Source organism: Mustela nivalis (assembly GCF_964662115.1).
Source record: "Mustela nivalis genome assembly, chromosome: 7".
Classification (NCBI taxonomy): Eukaryota; Metazoa; Chordata; class Mammalia; order Carnivora; family Mustelidae; genus Mustela; species Mustela nivalis.
Genome location: NC_139026.1, coordinates 57,633,707 through 57,652,228, shown reverse-complemented (window position 1 = coordinate 57,652,228; position 18,522 = coordinate 57,633,707). Strand labels below are relative to the sequence as shown.

The window sequence follows — 18,522 nt, the reverse complement described above, 5'->3', positions numbered from 1 at the left end:
AGAGGAGTTTCTAAATATTCTGAGTAAATTTGTGAAAACATCTGTAAAACCTAATATAATTTACAAGAAAGAGAAAATTTTGTTTCTGGGATTTTTTGGGCTCTAATTAGATTTTGTCTAAAAAATGCTGTGCAAGCTTATCTACTTAAATGAGAGTAAGAATTTTCAGAAATTCTTATTTTCTACTAGGCCAAATAGAACGTAACACTTATCATGTGAGGCTCTGTCTGGATCCAAGCCAGTTTTTGGTTGGAAATCCCCCCAAAAGGAGTATCTTTTTGGTCCCTCTGAAGGCTCTGGCTAACTCAGACTAAACTTTTCCTTTGAATCCTTGACATGCACTTATCCTGACTTCCAACAGTGAACTCTGTAGAGTAGTGGCATGGGTTCCAAGTGGTGCCACAGACTGTGAGAAAGCCTTCGAGATACTGAATCTCTGCTTACCTCACCCTCTAAATGATATTTTGGGGCTAATCTGGAATTCTTACTAGCTATATTTCAAGTTCAACATGTTGAAGCCACTAACTCCATGTAAAACAGCATTTAACTGGCAAGATTTCATAAATATAAATTCTAATTATCTTAAAGTACTTAAGAACCACTAATTAGCTTTCATAAGACTCCATAATTTCTTCTTTTGGGGGCCAGTATTCCATTTGTAGGGAAAGGCATAGAAGAGGTATAGCAATACAGAAGTCCCAGTATTTTTTGTAGTTTTCTATATTGAACATCATGAGTCATGATGATGTAGTATGAGTTTTTTCCATTATTGATCTTACATTTTTCCTGTTTCATCTGTACAATTTTTCTTTTATTTAATTTATTGTGAAATACTTGTAGAAGTATCTGTTTAATGGTAGTATTAACCAGAAGGGAGTTCATTATAATAACCTTATGATTAACATCATGCTTTAGTTAACGGAGCCAACTTAACATCTTGAATACTCTTAAGATATGTATTACTTAATTTGCAAATCCTGTAGGTATTTATACTTAGAAAGTGTAAATCAGTAAGCCCAACACTGTGGGTTTTAAGCTTAATGACAACTAGAATTTTTGAAAAGTACATTAATGTCAGAACCCCCAGAGCTTTGTTGTAATCACAGTGGTGGAATGTATAAACTCGGGAGGTTGCATTAGAAGTTAGTAGACCCCTTTTCAAGGAGCAGGTGCTTAAATGTGAGTTTATATTTCTTTCTTGTGTAGGAGTTATAGGGTGAGAAATTAGGGTTGGTTCTACAGGCAGCTGTCATTGAGAAGAGGGAGAATAGAGAGGAAAGTTACAGGGTAAATAGACATCATAAAGGTTGAAGGCCAGCACATCAGCCTGGCCAAGTGCTTCTTGGTGAGGTCAAGAATGCATGTCATTCACAGATGATGAGCAGTTTTGATTTTGTGTCCAACGAAGGTGTTTCCTTTTGCAAGTGGCACTCTTTGCTAGCTGCTTTTCATGTTTCATTACCTAGATTGATCTTGCTTAGGTAACAGGTTGAAAGACTTGTGATTCTTCTTCCTTCAGTTGAGAAACCAAGGCAGTACCATGAGCAGGAGGAACCACCAGAGATGATGGCGGCCCGAATTGACAGAGACGTGGTAGGTCCAACATTCCTCTTTAGGCCATTGCCTTTTTTTTTTTTTTTTAAGATTTTATTTATTTATTTGACAGAAAGAGAGATCACAAGTAGGCAGAGAGGCAGTCAGAGAGAGGAAGAAGCAGGCTCCCTGCTGAGCAGATAGCCGGATGTGGAGCTCTATCCCAGGACCCTGGGATCATGACCCGAGCTGAAGGCAGAGGCTTTACCCCACTGAGCCACCCAGGAGCCCCCATTGCCTTTTTTTTTTTGAAGAGGAAAAAAATATCAGCAGAGAAAACAAAGTTGATTTAAATAAAGATGTTTTGTGCATACTGTATTTTCTCTTTCCATTGGTGGTTATGCCCTTTGAACTGTTTTTTTCTTAACCATTTTTGCCTTTAGGCCAATATTTAGTAGCATAGGGCTCTAGTAGAAGAACTAGCATATTAACTAGTTTATAAAGGAATTTAAATTATCAGATTTGGGGAATTTTAACTTTTTGGTAGTTGGTAATTCATAATTGAAATGTCTGCTAAATATCTCTTCATGACATTTGTTTAAAAATGTTTATAATGCCTGAAACATAAAAGTTAAGTGGAATTTTTAAAAAGCAGATATGTAGATTTTAGCTCTTTATTCAAGATAAAGCTGTATTTATTTTTATTAGCAATAAAATAGTAATTTACTTAACAGAATGACAGTGCCCTGTGATGTAATAATAAAATATGATCTCAATATAATTCCCATTTATGTTATACACATTCCTAGCTTGTTTGGAAACATATATAGGAATTTGAAGATTGGGATTTAATTTTTATATTATACCATTATTTATTATACTTAAAAGTTTATTTAATCCCAGTTTCTAGTCTTTTAAATTAGAAGAATGTCAGGTTTCACATGTACTTGAGAAAGTCACCTAAGACTATAGTATGTGAGATAATCAATACTGATCCAAGTTCAAATCAAAATCACATTGAGATACCACCTTACACCAGTCAGAATGAATGAAATTAAAAATACAGTAGTAAACAACATGTGTTGGATAGGATGTGGAGAAAGGGGTACCCTCTTACACTGTTGGTGGGAATGCATGTTGGTGTAGCCACTTCGGAAGACAGTGTGGATTCCTTAAGAAATTAAAAATAAAGCTTCCTTATGACCCTGCAATTGCACTACTGGGTATTTATCCCAAAGATACAGATGTAGTGAAAAGAAGGACCATCTGTACCCCAACGTTTATAGCAGCAATGGCCACAGTTGCCAAACTGTGGAAAGAACCAAGATGCCCTTCAACAGACGAATGAATAAAGAAGATGTGGTCTTTATACACTATGGAGTATTATGCCTCCATCAGAAAGAATGAATACCAAACTTTTGTATCAACATGGACAGGACTGGAAGATACTATGCTGAGTGAAATAAGTGAAGCAGAGTGTCAATTATCATACGGTTTCACTTATTTGTGGAACACAAGGAATAACACAGAGGACATGGGGAGATGGAGAGGAGAAGGGAGTTGGGGGAAATTGGAGGGGGAGACAAACCATGAGAGACTGTGGAATCTGAGGAACTAACTGAGGCTTTTGGAGGGGAGGGGAGTGGGAGGTTGGGTGAGCCTAGTGGTGTGTATTAAGGAGGGCACCTATTGCATGGAGCACTGGGTGTGGTACATAAACACTGAATTCTGGAACACTGAAAAGAAATTTAAAAAATAAATAAAAATTAAAAATAAAACCATTTAAGGAGAAAAATAACTGATCCAATAATCCCTGAAAACAGTTCACCATGAATTCTATTTTACCACATGGAAACTCATTAATAATGATTCTAGATTATCTGTGTGTTTATTTGGTTATCACAACATTCTATAAACCTTTAATTCCATGAAATAATATTGTTGGCACATTTATTAGAAAAACAAAATTTCTCTTTGCTCTTCTAACAAGGTGTTTCTTCAGATTTTTCCCTCTAACTTTATGTGGGAGAACACCATGAGAGAATTAAAGTAGTTGAAAATAATAATCTGAATAGATATTGTGAATGCTTTCTTTATGGTATTGAAAATAGAACAAAATTAAGGTAAAGAAAAATGTCAGACTTTAGCTGCACATATAGGTATATTTAGTTCAATTCTTTTTCATAGAATTAGTGATAAACTTGAGAGTTGCATGTGGGAGGTATTTTTTTTTAAAGCTTTCTGATTTTCCTTTATTGACTAACAGTATACAGTCAAGGCAAAAATGGTTTTATTTTGGCTTATATTTTATTCTCTGATTTCTAATTCCAGCAAATATTAAACCATATTTTGGATGACATTGAATTTTTTATCACAAAACTCCAAAAAGCAGCTGAAGCATTTTCTGAGCTTTCTAAAAGGAAGAAAAGTAAGAAAGGTAAAAAGAAAGGACCAGGAGGTGAGTTGGATTTTCTTGATCTTTTAAAAACCATTCAGAATTCCAGTGTTAGGCAGAGTTTCTGCCCTTGGGAACTGCTTAGCAAAACTCCATTGACAGTGAGCCAAAAAGTCCCTTTTCTAGTGTTGGGATTGCACCTGGGATTTAGGCAGAGACTAAGCAGAGTCCAGGGAATGGTCGGTTTTGGTTCCAAGTTGGCTACGGTAAGAAAAGACTCTGGGATACTTAACCTAAATCACAGAGACTCTGAGATTCAGCCAGTGACCCCTTCGTTAATGTCTGTTAAAATCATAGCTCTGTTCCTACCATATTTTGATTTATTTTATTTTAGAGAACCTCATTGTTTTGTTAAAAGGATTGATTTTTCTCTTTAAAATAGTTAACAAATATCAATAGATTTGAATTTTTTAATCCCATAACTCCCAAACAATATATCCAGCTCATGTGCAAGCGGTTTTGGGGTATGTTGTAGGTAGTTATTTAAAAGGCCTCAAAATGTATAAACTTAGAATTGTGGAGCAAATGAAGTACATCAAAGAATAGTAAGTAGATCTCCCTTTCATGACGCATGACCTCCCAGTCTTTCTCTAGCTCATGTCTACATCCTAAGCATGTGACCTGTAAATTTTTCTTCCAGATGTGTACATCTGAATATACCTCACCTCCCTATAGTCTGAAATTAAGTATTATTGCTTCCTTATGTCTCAAACAGTTATTCCTGCTGTATTCTGTGTACTATCTGTGTACTCTATTCAGTGTACTATCCTCTTGGTCATCCAGATTTAAGAGCACAGATTCTTGCATGACTTCATTCTCCAGCATGCAGCCAAAATCGATTTTAGTTTTTCAGTGTGTTTTTTTTTAAGATTTTTTTTTTCTTTTATTTGACAGACAGAAATCATAAGTAGGCAGAGAGGCAGGCAGAGAGAGAGAAGGGGAAGCAGGCTCCCCGCAAAGCAGAGAGCTTGATGCGGGGCTCGATCCCAGGACCCTGGGACTATGATCTGAGCCGAAGGCAGAGACTTTAACTCACTGAGCCACCCAGGCGCCCCTTCAGTGTGTTTTATATCCAGTTGTTTCCCTTTTCATTTTCATAGCTAATGTCTGCTTCAAGCTGTCATCATTTTTTACCCGGCTCTCTAAGAGTCTTCAAGCCTTCAGTCTTTTATTCTGGAGGGCAGCTGTCTTCAGGCTCTAACGTAGTCACTTCATTCTTCTGAACAGCATGTTAATTCCATGTTCTATTTAAGTCCATGTTCTATTTAAGATTTAAGTCTACTCCAACCCCCTGATTGTCATGGTCACCCCACAATCCAGCCTTGGTCTACTTTCCCATTCTCAGGTTTCTGTGCTTTGGTTTTTCTTCTCACATACATGAGTTTCCTTTCCCCATGTTTTTTTTTTTTTTTAACTGATGCTGTTATATCCAACTATGACATTTTCTTACCAAATTGCTGTGTAACAGACCTTTCAGATCCTGTTTTAAAAGCTACTTTCCCCTTGAAACATCTTTTAGGTATCCATTTTTCCATCTCCCAACCCAGTGCAGTCTTTTTCTATAGCACTTCCTTGGTGTATCTTTTTATGTACCGATTTGTGTCTTCTAAAGTTTTTAAGGCCCTTCAGATCAGGGTTTATAACTCATACATTTTTATAGTCTTTGTGATGATAAGCATAGTCATTGGGACATAAAAAGGATACAGCATATATCTATGGAATTGATGAAGAATTAGTAGTGCCTAAGCAGAGAAGGGTCCTTTTGAAATGTTGGATTGTCTTAGCTTGTTACAGTAAGTCTATGAGACGCAGCAGAGTAGCTAAGAAGCGCGGTATCTGGAATGATCAAATTTTACAGACACAAATGTGGCTTTTTACTTTTTCATTTAATAGATTTTCTGACAACTTTGCTTTCATCTGTTCCGCTTCCCGTTTATTTCTTTTAGAGGGTGTTTTAACTCTGCGAGCAAAACCTCCCCCTCCTGATGAGTTCATTGACTGTTTACAAAAGTTTAAACATGGATTTAACCTTCTGGTAAGTGAAATTTGTTGGTATATAGTTAAAAGAAACAAATGAAAGAGATCAAATTCTAGCCAGGATATTCCTGATGAAATGAAGAGCTAAAGTTGTTGTGGATTTTTTCGGTATGTGTGTCTCGATTTGCTTTTCATTAGGCCAACAGATAATAAAACCTATATATCCAAGTGAATTATCAAAAAAGAAAACTCCTGAGGTCCCTGGGTGGGTCAGTGGGTTAAGCCTCTGCCTTGGGCTCAGGTTATGATCTCAGGGTCCTGGGATGGAGCTCCGCGAGCCCCCGGCGAGCCCACTCGGGCTCTCTGCTCAGCAGGGAGCCTGCTTCTCCCTCTCTCTCTGCCTGCCTCTCTGCCTGCTTGTGATCTCTGTCAAATAAATAAATAAAATCTTTTAAAAAATTTTTTAAAAAAAGAGCAACTCCTAACTTTTTTTTAAACTAAATTCTTTTAATCTGATTTACCTAGGCTGATTCGTATCTCACAAGTGAAACTAACAGTAAAGAACTCTTGCTTTGAGTCTGTGTTGGACCTTTAGGAGCATCTGTTTTTTGCTTGATGACATCATAGTAATCTGTTCATCTGTTTTCTTAATGCTACAGTCCAAACTGAAGTCTCACATCCAGAATCCGAGTGCTGCAGATTTGGTTCATTTTTTATTTACTCCATTAAATATGGTAAGACTGTTAATTTAAGAAAGTAATCACTCTTAGTATGATTTTCAACCCCAAGTTTCTGTCTGACGTATCTCGACAGTTTTCCTTCATTACCTTGCATAGTTATGATTTCCCTTGGCATCTATGTAAGCATCTAGAATGTCCAGTTTGAGAGTTTGAAAGAACCTTAGAAATCATCCTGTTCAAGTGCCTTACTTTATAGCTGAGGAAGCCGATAGCTGTGACAGAGCAAGGAAGATGAAAAGAAACATTTATCAGATGCTCATGTTTCAAAATATACTAGGATATAATACAAATGGCTAAAATAATATAGAAGTTTTTCTCTTTCTCCCAAAATAGGCTAGGCATGAGGGAGTACTGATACTGTATGGAGGGCTTTGATCATTTATTTATTCATTGAGAAATATTCATTTAGAGACTATTATTATATGCTTAGCATTATTAGTAGCTTATCAGGAATAAAATAAACATAAGTTTTTACCCTCTTATAACCTCTTGTAGTATGGCGGGGCAATCAGTAACCTGAATATATGCATAAATAGTACCCTTTGCTAAAAAGAAGTGTTATTTGACAAAATACAGCAGGGACACAGAATAGGGAAGGTTTCCAGTGTATTCTAATGCAACCATACACACGTGTGTGAGGTGGAGTATTAGCCTTTGTGAATAGGGTTGGTTAAGGTGAGAAGGTGTCATTTCAGCAAATGAAGTGAGGAATGAGTCATGCAGATTTCTGAAAGAAGACAATTCCAGACAGAGAACAGCTATTGTGAGTGCTCTGGGATGGTAATTACAAATTGTATTCTTGGAATAAATAAGTATTGTGGCTTGAACAGAATGAGGGAGATCTTAATTAGGAGATGAAGTCAGCAAAGCAACAGGTCATATTTTGTTGGTCTTTATAAGTGATTATGAAATCTTTTAAACCTTTGGAATATTTTCAGCAGGAAAGGTTTGCTCTGGCTAGAATACTTAGAAATCTGGGGGAAGAAGGAACTGGGGTGGTTATTAAAATAATCCAGATTGGAGATGATGGTGTTTGGACCTGGTGGCATTAGAAATTGTACAAAGAAGTTGGATTTTCATTATAAAACATAGAGCAACATTTGCTGGTCGATTAGATGTGCTATGCAAGAACCAAGGGTATCTCCAAAGGTTTTGGCCTAAGAGTGGAGGGACGGACTAATTACTAATTGAGATGGGGAAGACAATAGATAAAACAGTTTTTTTGGAGGAAGATAAGGAATTCAGTTTAAGACATGTCAAAATTTTGTTACATCTAAATGGAAAAATTTGATTTGGTAGTTGAATAGATTAATTTGGAGTTCAGTGGAGAAATCAAGGCTAGAGAGACATATTTGAGGATCACCTGTATATAGAAAGCATTTAAAGCCATGAAATTATCACCAAAGTAGTAATTATAATTAGGAAGAGGAACAAGGACTGGTTGAGCTCTGGGCAATTTCAGTGTTAGGAGAACAGAAAGAACCAACAAAGAAAATTGAGAAGAAGCAGTTAAGTCAGGAGAGGAAGCATAAGGATACTATAGTATTCTGGAAACCAAATGAAGAAAATGTGTCCAAGAGAAGAATTGAGCAACTGTGTCAGCTATCTCTGTAGTGGAAGCTGATTTACCTCTGTGCCCTTGTCATAGCTGTACAAGGAGGTGACTCTGAATTTAGATAATTTCTACCTTTGCCCATTTGGCCTGAATGTTTTCATGGGGCCATACTGAACACCAGAGGAATATCTTCAACTGTTTGGCTGTAGGTTTATCTAAAATGTAGGGTCTTCTCTTTCTAGAAGGAAGAAGAGAGTGGACACCAGGGAACAATTCGTAGTCTTTACCTGTTCACTCTGTGCCAGGTCGAGTGATATACATAGAATACATTTTTTCCCCAGAAAACTCCCTTCTCATACATGTGTATTTTTACCTAAGGTATAATTTTTGAAACTAACAAAAGGGTGTGTTGAGAACAATTCCCTTTGTGAAGGAGTTGGAGGTTCCTATGAGTTTATCCAGCCAAAGGTTATACCCCTTTGCCATAGGCCAGGATCCAAGATACACATCTAGATTTTCAATAAGCAGCTATGTTCTTTCCTTATATAGTAAGGTAATATACTTCCCTTCCCATTATATATTTCTTATATCTGCAAATGGTGTAATAGCAACTTTTCTAGGCTGACATAATGAACAAACCGTCTTGTCCTACAGGGCAGTTAGGAGAATTTACTGGAATATTTAAGAGAACACAACAGAAGAGTACAGGGGTTTGGGGAAAGTGTGTGGCAGGAGGTAGATGGGACAGTTGTTGCCCTCACATACAGACAGATCTGAGAAGAGAGTAGGTGACTAATCACCCTTTTCTACAATTCTACTGGATAGGGCCTTCTGGTTTTTGTGGGAGGATGAGTGAGGGAGGAGTGGAAAGAGAGTGGAGAGTGGAATCCCTTTTAAAAACTTCGAGGAGGACAGAGTTTCCTACTTTCTGGGCTAAAGCAGGCATGAGTGGAATGGTTGTGAATGGCTCTCCCCGTCAGAAGAGCAAATGATTCCTTTGTAGGATGACACTAGCAGCAATGATAATTGTTAGTAATGTGTGATTATCCAGTGTATTATTTCTGTGTTTGTTTTTTTAAAGAGTAAGAACTATATGAAATAGATAAATTTCATTAATTTTGGTTTAGGGCATAGGAACGCTATGGTTGAAGTACTCTAGTATTTACTGAAAATGGAGCAAATTCAAATGCATTTCCCATAGGTTTTACTTGATTATCAAAAGAGAGAGAGAGAGAGAAAGAAAGAAAGTATCCAAGTAACGAAAGGGATAATAAATCTCCCTTCTTTCCCCAAGGGCAACTAGGCAAGACCTGAAGTAGAATGTAAAATGAATATTGTCTTACCAGCATAGGAAAGTAACATCAGCATAAATGTCAGAACTGGGCAATAAGAGATTAGAAGATGAAAGTCCAAGACTACATCAATAATTTATGAATGCTTCCATATGTTGTTGCTACGTATAGAACATCAGATTTCTACTTGTCTAGTTACTGTTGAATACTTCTTGCTTTATAAACTCTTTTAAAAATTAGATCAAGGACATTCATATGCAAAGAAGCCCATAGTAGCTAATTAACAAAATTTATATTCCTTATTCTTTAACACATTTGATACTGTCTTAGTTTGAATATTAGGAACTTTTGACTCTAAAGCTGTTTTTGCCACCTCCTCATTCTTGGCACACTCTTTCACACATCATAAGTAGATATGTAGTCATTACATAAAGGAGAGCTATAAAATAATGGGACTGGTTTGGTTTCCTTAAAATGTAGAAATTTGCCTTACTGATCAAGCTGTGTATCTGAAAATAGGATCTCTTTTCATCAGAAATGACTCCTTATTCATGGTCTCTCTAATCAGAATGTATCTGTTGCTCCTTTTAATGTTCTGCCTATAGAACCCCAGACATATTATTTGGACAAGAGACATGGGAAGGAACATTTATTTAGGGCCTATGACCAGCCACACCAAATCTGTGGTTTTAAACCTTGCAAGACCCACCCTCTGCCCTCAGCATCTCCACACACAAACCCACCCACAGTGTCTATATATGCATATGGGCTTAGCATCCATTCTCTAGGGGGAACTTTGTCTTTAAGCTTTTTTCCTTTACATTTCTTCTATTTCGTTCCCTCTTCCCGCTGTGAAGCCACAGATTTTAAAGTTCCTCTACTCCTAGATTTTTCCCTGTACTTTTCCCTCTTAATCATCCCTGCATATTCACCAGAAGTGCTTTATGGGACTCGGACGTAAGAAAATTACTGTACCAGGCTGTCAGGGTAAATTTTGTTCTCAAGTAAGACTCAGCCTCCCTCCTTATTTCTCATCTTTTCTTTGACTGATTCTCAGTTCTCCCCCTAACACTTATGTCTTCTGCAGTTGACTTGGTCCAAGTCCTCATTGGAGGGAAAAGAATGAAAAATAAGCCATAAGTTAAAATGTAACAACTTATATGCATAAATTGTTCCGAGGACTCTGAGGTGCCTTAGAGCAATGGTTTGGGATTAAGTAGGGCTTCTTGAAAGAGGTGGTACTGGAGTAGAGTTCTGAGTGATAAAGGAAGCGCCTTCTGGGGAACTGGGAAGCAGCACATGCAGATACACAGAGGCATACAACAGCACAGTGTGCTCAGAACACTTGGATGACCGGGGAGAAACTGAGAAACTGATTCTTGGTCTGGAGCCATTAAAAAAAAAAAAAAAATTCCTTTTTTCTTGTGCCATATCTCTGGGAAGGTGAGATTTTTATAAAAGCGCTCTGGTTTCTGCTCTAGGAGATAACTACCATTCTTTAGCCAGGAAATAGCCTCTGAGAAGGCAATTTGGAGCAGTTTCCAGACATGCACTTATCATCATTTTGTTTATCAGAGAGTTGCACCTGCTTATTTGTTTCTGCTAATCATTAAATTACCCATTTTAAATCAGGACAATTTCCTAGAATTAAATTCTGGAGAAAAATATTATAGATTCAGAGTACCAGTTTTCATTCGTCGCTCACTTTTCTCTCTGGATTCTTCTATTTTTGAATGTCTTCATAGGCATAGCCATAGACCATTAAGTTGAGCCTTATTTCTCTCTGTAGTATTCATTTATAGAACCATATTTTTCAAGCTTGGGATAATAGATTTGCCAGGAAAAATACATGTAATTTTTTAAGCAAAAAGCAGAGATAGTTAAACCACCTGACTAAGAATTCTCTGGATAGCCATTAGTATTTTCCAGGGAAAATACAGTCCTGTGCAGCCAATAGACAGATCCTGTGAAAGTTGTTAAACTACTGACTTTTCATTCTAGATTTTTAGTCATGATTGGGCTGGGCAGGTTGACTTAATAAGCTGTTTTTCATTCAGGAATACACCGCACCACATCAGAATTTGAGTCTATAAAAACAGTGCTTGCTTTTGGCATGGCTTTTACGTATTTGGAAAATATACATTAATCATTATTTTCTTGCTAAAAAATGATTTATCATCATTTTAGGTGGTGCAGGCAACAGGAGGTCCTGAACTAGCCAGTTCGGTACTCAGCCCCCTACTGACTAAGGACACAATTGATTTCTTAAATTATACTGTCAACAATGATGAAAGACAGCTGTGGATATCACTGGGAGAAACTTGGATGAAAGCCAGGTAAACGTGTTGGGGTTTCATACCTGTAATACTTCAAGTATTGTTCTTTGTTATTACTTGAATCTAACGAGATAGTTATTTAACCTTCTACTTATAAAAGACTAGGCATTACAGATGAAAAAGCCTAAGCCCTTAAAAAGCTAGTCTAGTGGAGAAGATATAAAGTATAAGGATATTAAGTAGCAGGAGTGACCATAAACTACTAATGTTTGGCAACGGGGAGCCATGAGGGAGAAGATTTGATGAGGGGGTTCGGGGGGTGGGTAGTTATTTTTCAAAGAAGAGCTGGCCTTTAAAATCAATAGATAATAATACTAGTCTACTATGTAATATATATGTACAGACTATACAGATAGTGTTTGCCAGGCACTCTTCCATGCTTTACATAAGTACTATTGTTATCCCCATTTTACAGATAACAAAACTGAGGCCTAGAGTGGTTAAGTAATTTACTCAAAGCCATGTAAGTCTTTAGTGGCAGATGTGCGATTTTTACCTGGCAGTCTGGCTCTGGAGTTGATGTTCTTAATTATTTCGCTGTGCTGCCTTTCAGCAGGATGAGTAGGATTTCCACAAATACATAGTTGGGAATGGGCCTTCCTAATAGAAAGAGAAGCATGAATGAGAGCATGAAGCAGGAAGTCAAGAGAATGGAGAATGAAAAATGCATTTGGCTGGTATATCGACTTTGGGTAGCAGGCGCTGGTGGGGAACGAGGCGAGGAGGGATGGTGTTAAATGAGGTACATGGAAAAAAGCAGGTGGGCTGTGGAGAACCAAGAGCTTTGTGATGAGGGGATCGTTTTAAAAATCGTATTTTGTCAGTCAAGAGATTGTGGAAGACAAATCATTTACATTGATCGCCTCATTTAACATTGCAGTGTTAAAGTTTCCTGAGCAAGGCAAAAAAAAAAAAAAAATTCTCATTTTATGATATGCAAATAAATAATTTTGCCTTCCTAACTTACTCAGATCATTTTATTTCTCTCACTATTTAGAGTGGGTCATTCAGTGTGGTCACTTAGAATCTTTTCTTCCTAATGCTTTTGAATGGGCTAGCCTGAAAGTAATGGATCAGTTCACAATTTTTTTTTTCTCCTCCTTTTCTTCTGTTGAAACATATTAACTGTGTTTGTATACAAAATATAAAACTTATATTTTGGACTTAGGCAATAGCTTGTGTTGGAATATGATTTACATATTGAATGATTTACCACGCAAAAAATTTAAAAGCATCATAGTTGCTTTTATATTGGAAACAAGATTTAAATTTAGTTACATATTAATATAACCTACTGTATCATGCTATTTGTATATTGTACTTGGCTAAATAGATTTCTTAAATCTATTGGACTTTCATAGTTTATAATCTAATGATAAGCCTAGGTAGGATCTTTTAGTGTTTTCCCATGAAACTTACTAAATTAATCAGATCTCCTAGTATAAAAATAGCTCAGACTTTCTAATTTCTTAATTTTGGGTCATACCTCAAAATGAGAAAATATTTGACTTTTGGAAAAACTACATCAAAAGGAAATATATTGTTAGCTCTTGACAAGAGAAAAAGTAATTTTAAAATCCTAATTGTTGAGAGTATTAGGAAATGGATGTACTGATTTAAAAATTCATAAAGATAAAAAGATCATGAAGGTACATAATAATCTGAATAAAATGGCTCATTTCATCGTAGTAGAAATATAACCTGAAGAATTAATCTTTCACTTGTGAAAGATAAAACAACACAATATAGCAGAAATGAAGCTATAATTTCTGTCCCAGTTATTTTTGTGATTCATGAGTGATTAGGAGCTTGTAAAAATAAGCCTCACTTAGAGTCATTAAATTATGAATGGGCAATGATTGCAATTTCAGATTAGTCCTAACTTGATTTTACTGATTAATGGCTCACTGATAAATTTAATTTATAAAATTGGTAATGTTTCATTTAGGGGACTTTATAACTTAAAAAATCATAAATGTTAAGAACATTCTCTGTTGTTTTCTCTTTTGAAAGATATATCTGATACCAGGAGCATTCATACCGTTGGGAGGGAGGGAAGAGAAGGAGAATCTGAAACTACTTTAGATACAAGAGAAGTTCATGTTCTAAATACTTTTAACACTTCTAGCCTCATGCTCCCTTTCCAAATTTTCAAAATCTGTATCCATGTTACAAAATTGAGTTAATGGAGAATTGAGGCAGTGTACTGAAAACAGATCATGAAGCAGAATTCAATCTCTCTTTCCTTTCGTTGGCATTACAGACTATTATAAGCATGTCCATTTTCCCTTTTTGAGTGGAGAGAGGGCAGATTAGGTATGCTTTGTTTTTGTTTGTTGCCATGTTTTTGTTTTTTGAGGCTAACTTTGTTCAAAGTAATTTTGAACATAGATACATTTCTTAATTTTGTGCCTTAATGTTCCTCTACAGAGCAGAGTGGCCAAAAGAGCAGTTCATTCCACCATATGTCCCACGGTTCCGCAATGGTTGGGAGCCCCCCATGCTGAACTTCATGGGAGCCCCAATGGAACAAGATCTTTATCAGCTGGCCGAGTCTGTGGCAAATGTAGCAGAACATCAGCGCAAACAGGAGACGAAAAGATTATCCACAGAGGTAGTTTTTTAGCACCACTTTTTTTAGAGCGTGTAATAACGTGCATTCTCTTGTAATTCTGATTGTGAGTTCTCATTGATCTGAAGATTGTTCTAGAACTAATGAATAATCTGTCTGGCTGCCATTGGTTACCTCTCACTTCTCTGTCATTGTTGTGACAGTTGTTTTGTTTCCCTGTGAAGCCTAATGCCAGCCTTAGAATCCTGTTAGCTCTCACCCCTACCCACCTGCTGCTGTTCCCTGAGCCCGGTGATCCTGTCTCAATTTTTGAGTGCCTGCTTTCTCCCCTTGTAGAAAATTGCCTGACTGCTGCTCAGCTTGTTCTTTCTGTTTTTTCTCTCCATCGTCAGATGCTTAATACAGCTCCCTGAACCTAGGTCCCTGAAGCCTGTCCCAAGCAGCTCTTTCCCAAATGTCCCATTTCTTTCCTGCTTCCTGACTTCCCTCTTTCCCTCCTTCCTTCCCCCTAGTTCTAAATTCCGAAACCTCTGCCTGGCTCTAGAAGGCCAGAGTTTCTTCTGGACTCAGTCCCTAGGCTCAAATGATCATTTAGAACACTAACACACCCTGAGGAGATCACAAAATTTATTGTGCCTTTTAAGTAGTTTAGTAAACTTTAGAGTATAACCTACATGGGGAGCAAATTGAGGCATTGAAATTAGGTAAGTTTTCTCTGCACATTTCTTAAAAATGATTTTCCTGTGACTCTTCTTGTCCTGTCAGAAAAGAAAATCAAACATTGCTTAAAGCCGAATGAAACCAAATAGAAGGATCAGAACCCAAGGAATTAGATGAATGAGGTCTAGTTTGGAGAAGAAATAGTAAATGATGACTAGATCCTCCTTGAAGTCTGGCTCATTTCCTTTATTTAATTCCATAGTTTAATTTTCTCAGCATGCTGTGGGTATTTGTAATAAGGCAAACATGATATGAAGGAATGATTAACAAACCAGAGTAAATCTTCACTTTTAAGGAAAAGCACATAAGTTAAATTTTTAAAAATCAGTCCCATAATATTATAGAAGATTGGTTAGATTTTGAAACTTTAGAAATAAAACAAATGTACTGCTTTGAAGGTATATATTTTTTCTAACATAATTGCTTTTTCCTCTGGCTCATCGAAGGGTAGAGTCTCTAACTGCTGTTTCTTCCAAGTGATTAAGAAGATGACCTCACAGCCTTTGCACTGGTTGGCAGTCCCTCTCTGGACCTTAGCACTGTGGATTTTATAGTTCAGACCTCATCACTGTGGATTTCCTTTCCTCATAGAGGGCAGCTTTTCTAAAGGAAAAAAAAAAGGTGTAATTGAACATGAAATTATGACACACTTGTTGCTATAGTTACAGCCAACTATTTTGAAATCACAGAAATTTCTAGCTTACAGTCCTATATCTTAAATGGGAAAATACATTCACTTAATAATGTATTGCCTCAGAAATTCACTTTCGTACATTCTTTTTCAAAAACTTACGTATTTAAAGAGTGAGTAACGTGTTCTGGGCTTCCAATGTAGAAGTTGTCTACCCTCACCGAAGAAGTAATTTTAAAGGAAGAATTATTGAGAATCTTTCCTAGAAATGAGTTATCACTTTCCTGTTGTAAACTAAGTACTTATTCAGAGGTTTCAAAAAATGAAATGAAAAGCGCCTGCTAGCTGTTTTAGGGGGATTTTTATGCCTTAAGAATTTGTTGGAAGAGAGACCAACTAATAGTGATTTAAAATGCATAAAAAAATGCAATCATCCCCAGAAGAGGAGCTTTATTATACTTTATTGCTACTAAAATAAATACACTCAGGATAAGACCTGGATGATTCAGGATCTGGTGGTTTTGTGTAGAATCGAAAGACATAGGTGACATGGTGTGTCAAACATTAGTGGCAATACTCAACTTCTTTCCTTCCTCTGAAGGAGCAGCAGACCTAAACAAGCTTGTGTAGTCATCACAGTTAGTCACTCGGCATCATTCCTCTCCTCCCTTGCAATAATTCCGGTCACTCTCAGGACCTGGTGATCTCATGCTGACTGACCACATTCTCTTCTGTTCAGAGTTAGCCAAAGGTGAGGGTGATTCTGACAGGTTCTTGCACTCCCCCCATCTATAAAACATTGCTAACTATCCAGGGCTTCTCCTCTCAACTAGGGAAGTGAGAAACTGAATTAATTAAGCTACTTATTTGTCATTTTTAATTTCAGCTTTATTGAGGTATAATTGACAAAATCATGAGATATTTAAGGTGTTCATCTGGTGATTTGTAAGGCATTGTGAAAGAATCCCCCCCCCCAACCACCCATCTAGTTAGTTAGCGCTCTGACACATCTGTCGCCTCACATATTTATCTGTTTTTCTTTTGGTGAGCACATTGAAGTTCTGCTAGCAAATTGTAATTGCACAATATAGTGTTATCAGCTATCTTCACCATTTCACATTAGATCCTCAGACCTTATTCATTTATAGCTGAAAGTTTGTACCTTTTTACCAACTGCTCCCAATTTCCCCCAGCCCTTGGCAACTGCTTTTCTACTCTGTTTCTATGAGTTCAGCTTTTTAACATTTTTAAAAATTTCACATATAAGTGATACCATGCAGTATTTTTCTTTTCCTGATTGGCTTATTTCACCTAGCAGAATGCTTTCAAAGTTCATCTGTGTTGTTGTAAATAACATGATTTGGTTCTTTCTCATAGCTGAATAATATTTCATTATATATTAATACTGTATCTTTACCCATTCATCTGTTGACGGGCGCTTAGGTTGTTTCCATATTGTGAACAAAGCCGCAGTGAACATGGAGATGAAGATACCTCCTCAAGATCCTAAATTCATTTCCTTTAGTATTGCACCCACTAGCGAGTCTGTGGAATAGTATGGTAGTGGTAGTTCTGATTTTTTGAGGAACCTCCATACTGTTTTCTTTTTTAAATTTATTATTTTTTTAAGAAGAGAGAATCCCAAGCAGACTCCCTGCTGAGCACACGGGCTTGGTCTCACAACGAGGAGATCGTGACCTGAGCTGAAATCAAGAGTTGGTTGCTTTAACTGACTGAGTCCCCCAGGCATCCCCCTCCAGACTGATTTCCATAGCCCTACACCAGTTTACATTCCTACCGACAGTGTACATGCGTTTCCTTTTCCCCCCACATCCTCACCCACACTTGTTTTATCCTGTCTTTTAGATGATAGCCATCCCAACAGGTGTGAGGTGACATCTCATGGTGACTTTGATTTACAGTTCCTTGATGATTAGTGATGTTGAGTACCTTTTCATGAACCCATTGTCCATTTGTATGTCTTCTCTGGAAAGGTGGCTGTTCAGTTGCTCTGCCCATTCTTTGACTGGATTGGGTGTTTTGTTTATTTGTTTGTTTTCTCTTGAGCTATATGAGTTCTTTATATATTTTGGATTTTTAGTCCTTATCAGATACATGATTTGCAAATATTTTCTCCCATTCCATAGTTGCTTTTTCATTTTGTTGATGGTTTAAACCAAGGTATTTAAATGGTGAAAATTGTTTCTTTGTATTTATGTGTTAAGCCTGTTCTAAAGGAGTAATATAGTGTGGGTGTTTTGACAGTCACACTAGCCCATTGGAGAAAACTTACCTACACATCTGTGTTTAAACACATCTATACCCCTGCCAACTCTGTCATTAGGATGAACTATGGTAAACATTTATCTAAGACTTTTCTAAAACATTTCCAGTTTCAGATATTTTGCCCCAATGAGTTCACAAGCAATTTAAATAGCCAAGGACTTCCAGTACTTCATGGTCTGTTGTGCCTTCTCCATACTTCATTTCACATAAAGAAACGGCTACCGTCTTTACATGATTTTTTTTTTTTTTAATCTTTGTTTCTTTGTTTTTTCCCCATAGCTTTGAAACCATGGTGCTCACTGAGGCCCATAGACCTCAGTTCCCCCTCCTGGTAGCTCCCAGTGGGCTCATGTTGAAATTCGGTTAACTACAAAAAGGAATTACTTCAGCATTGTCTGATTCTGTATTGAATGTTAAGATCAATG

The 18,522-nt window shown here is 37.0% G+C and overlaps 1 protein-coding gene across 11 annotated transcripts in view; it reads left to right on the top strand.

The window, feature by feature from the left end:
• Nucleotides 1-18,522, top strand: part of EPS8 (EGFR pathway substrate 8, signaling adaptor) — a 183,571-nt gene that overhangs the window by 138,764 nt on the left and 26,285 nt on the right. For all 11 annotated transcript variants that reach the window (XM_082742384.1, XM_082742385.1, XM_082742390.1 and 8 more), the window contains 6 exons: nucleotides 1,520-1,593; nucleotides 3,865-3,991; nucleotides 5,935-6,023; nucleotides 6,625-6,699; nucleotides 11,740-11,888; nucleotides 14,319-14,502. In XM_082742384.1, the coding sequence (XP_082598510.1) occupies nucleotides 1,520-1,593; nucleotides 3,865-3,991; nucleotides 5,935-6,023; nucleotides 6,625-6,699; nucleotides 11,740-11,888; nucleotides 14,319-14,502 (698 nt within the window). The remainder of the gene's footprint in view (nucleotides 1-1,519; nucleotides 1,594-3,864; nucleotides 3,992-5,934; nucleotides 6,024-6,624; nucleotides 6,700-11,739; nucleotides 11,889-14,318; nucleotides 14,503-18,522) is intronic.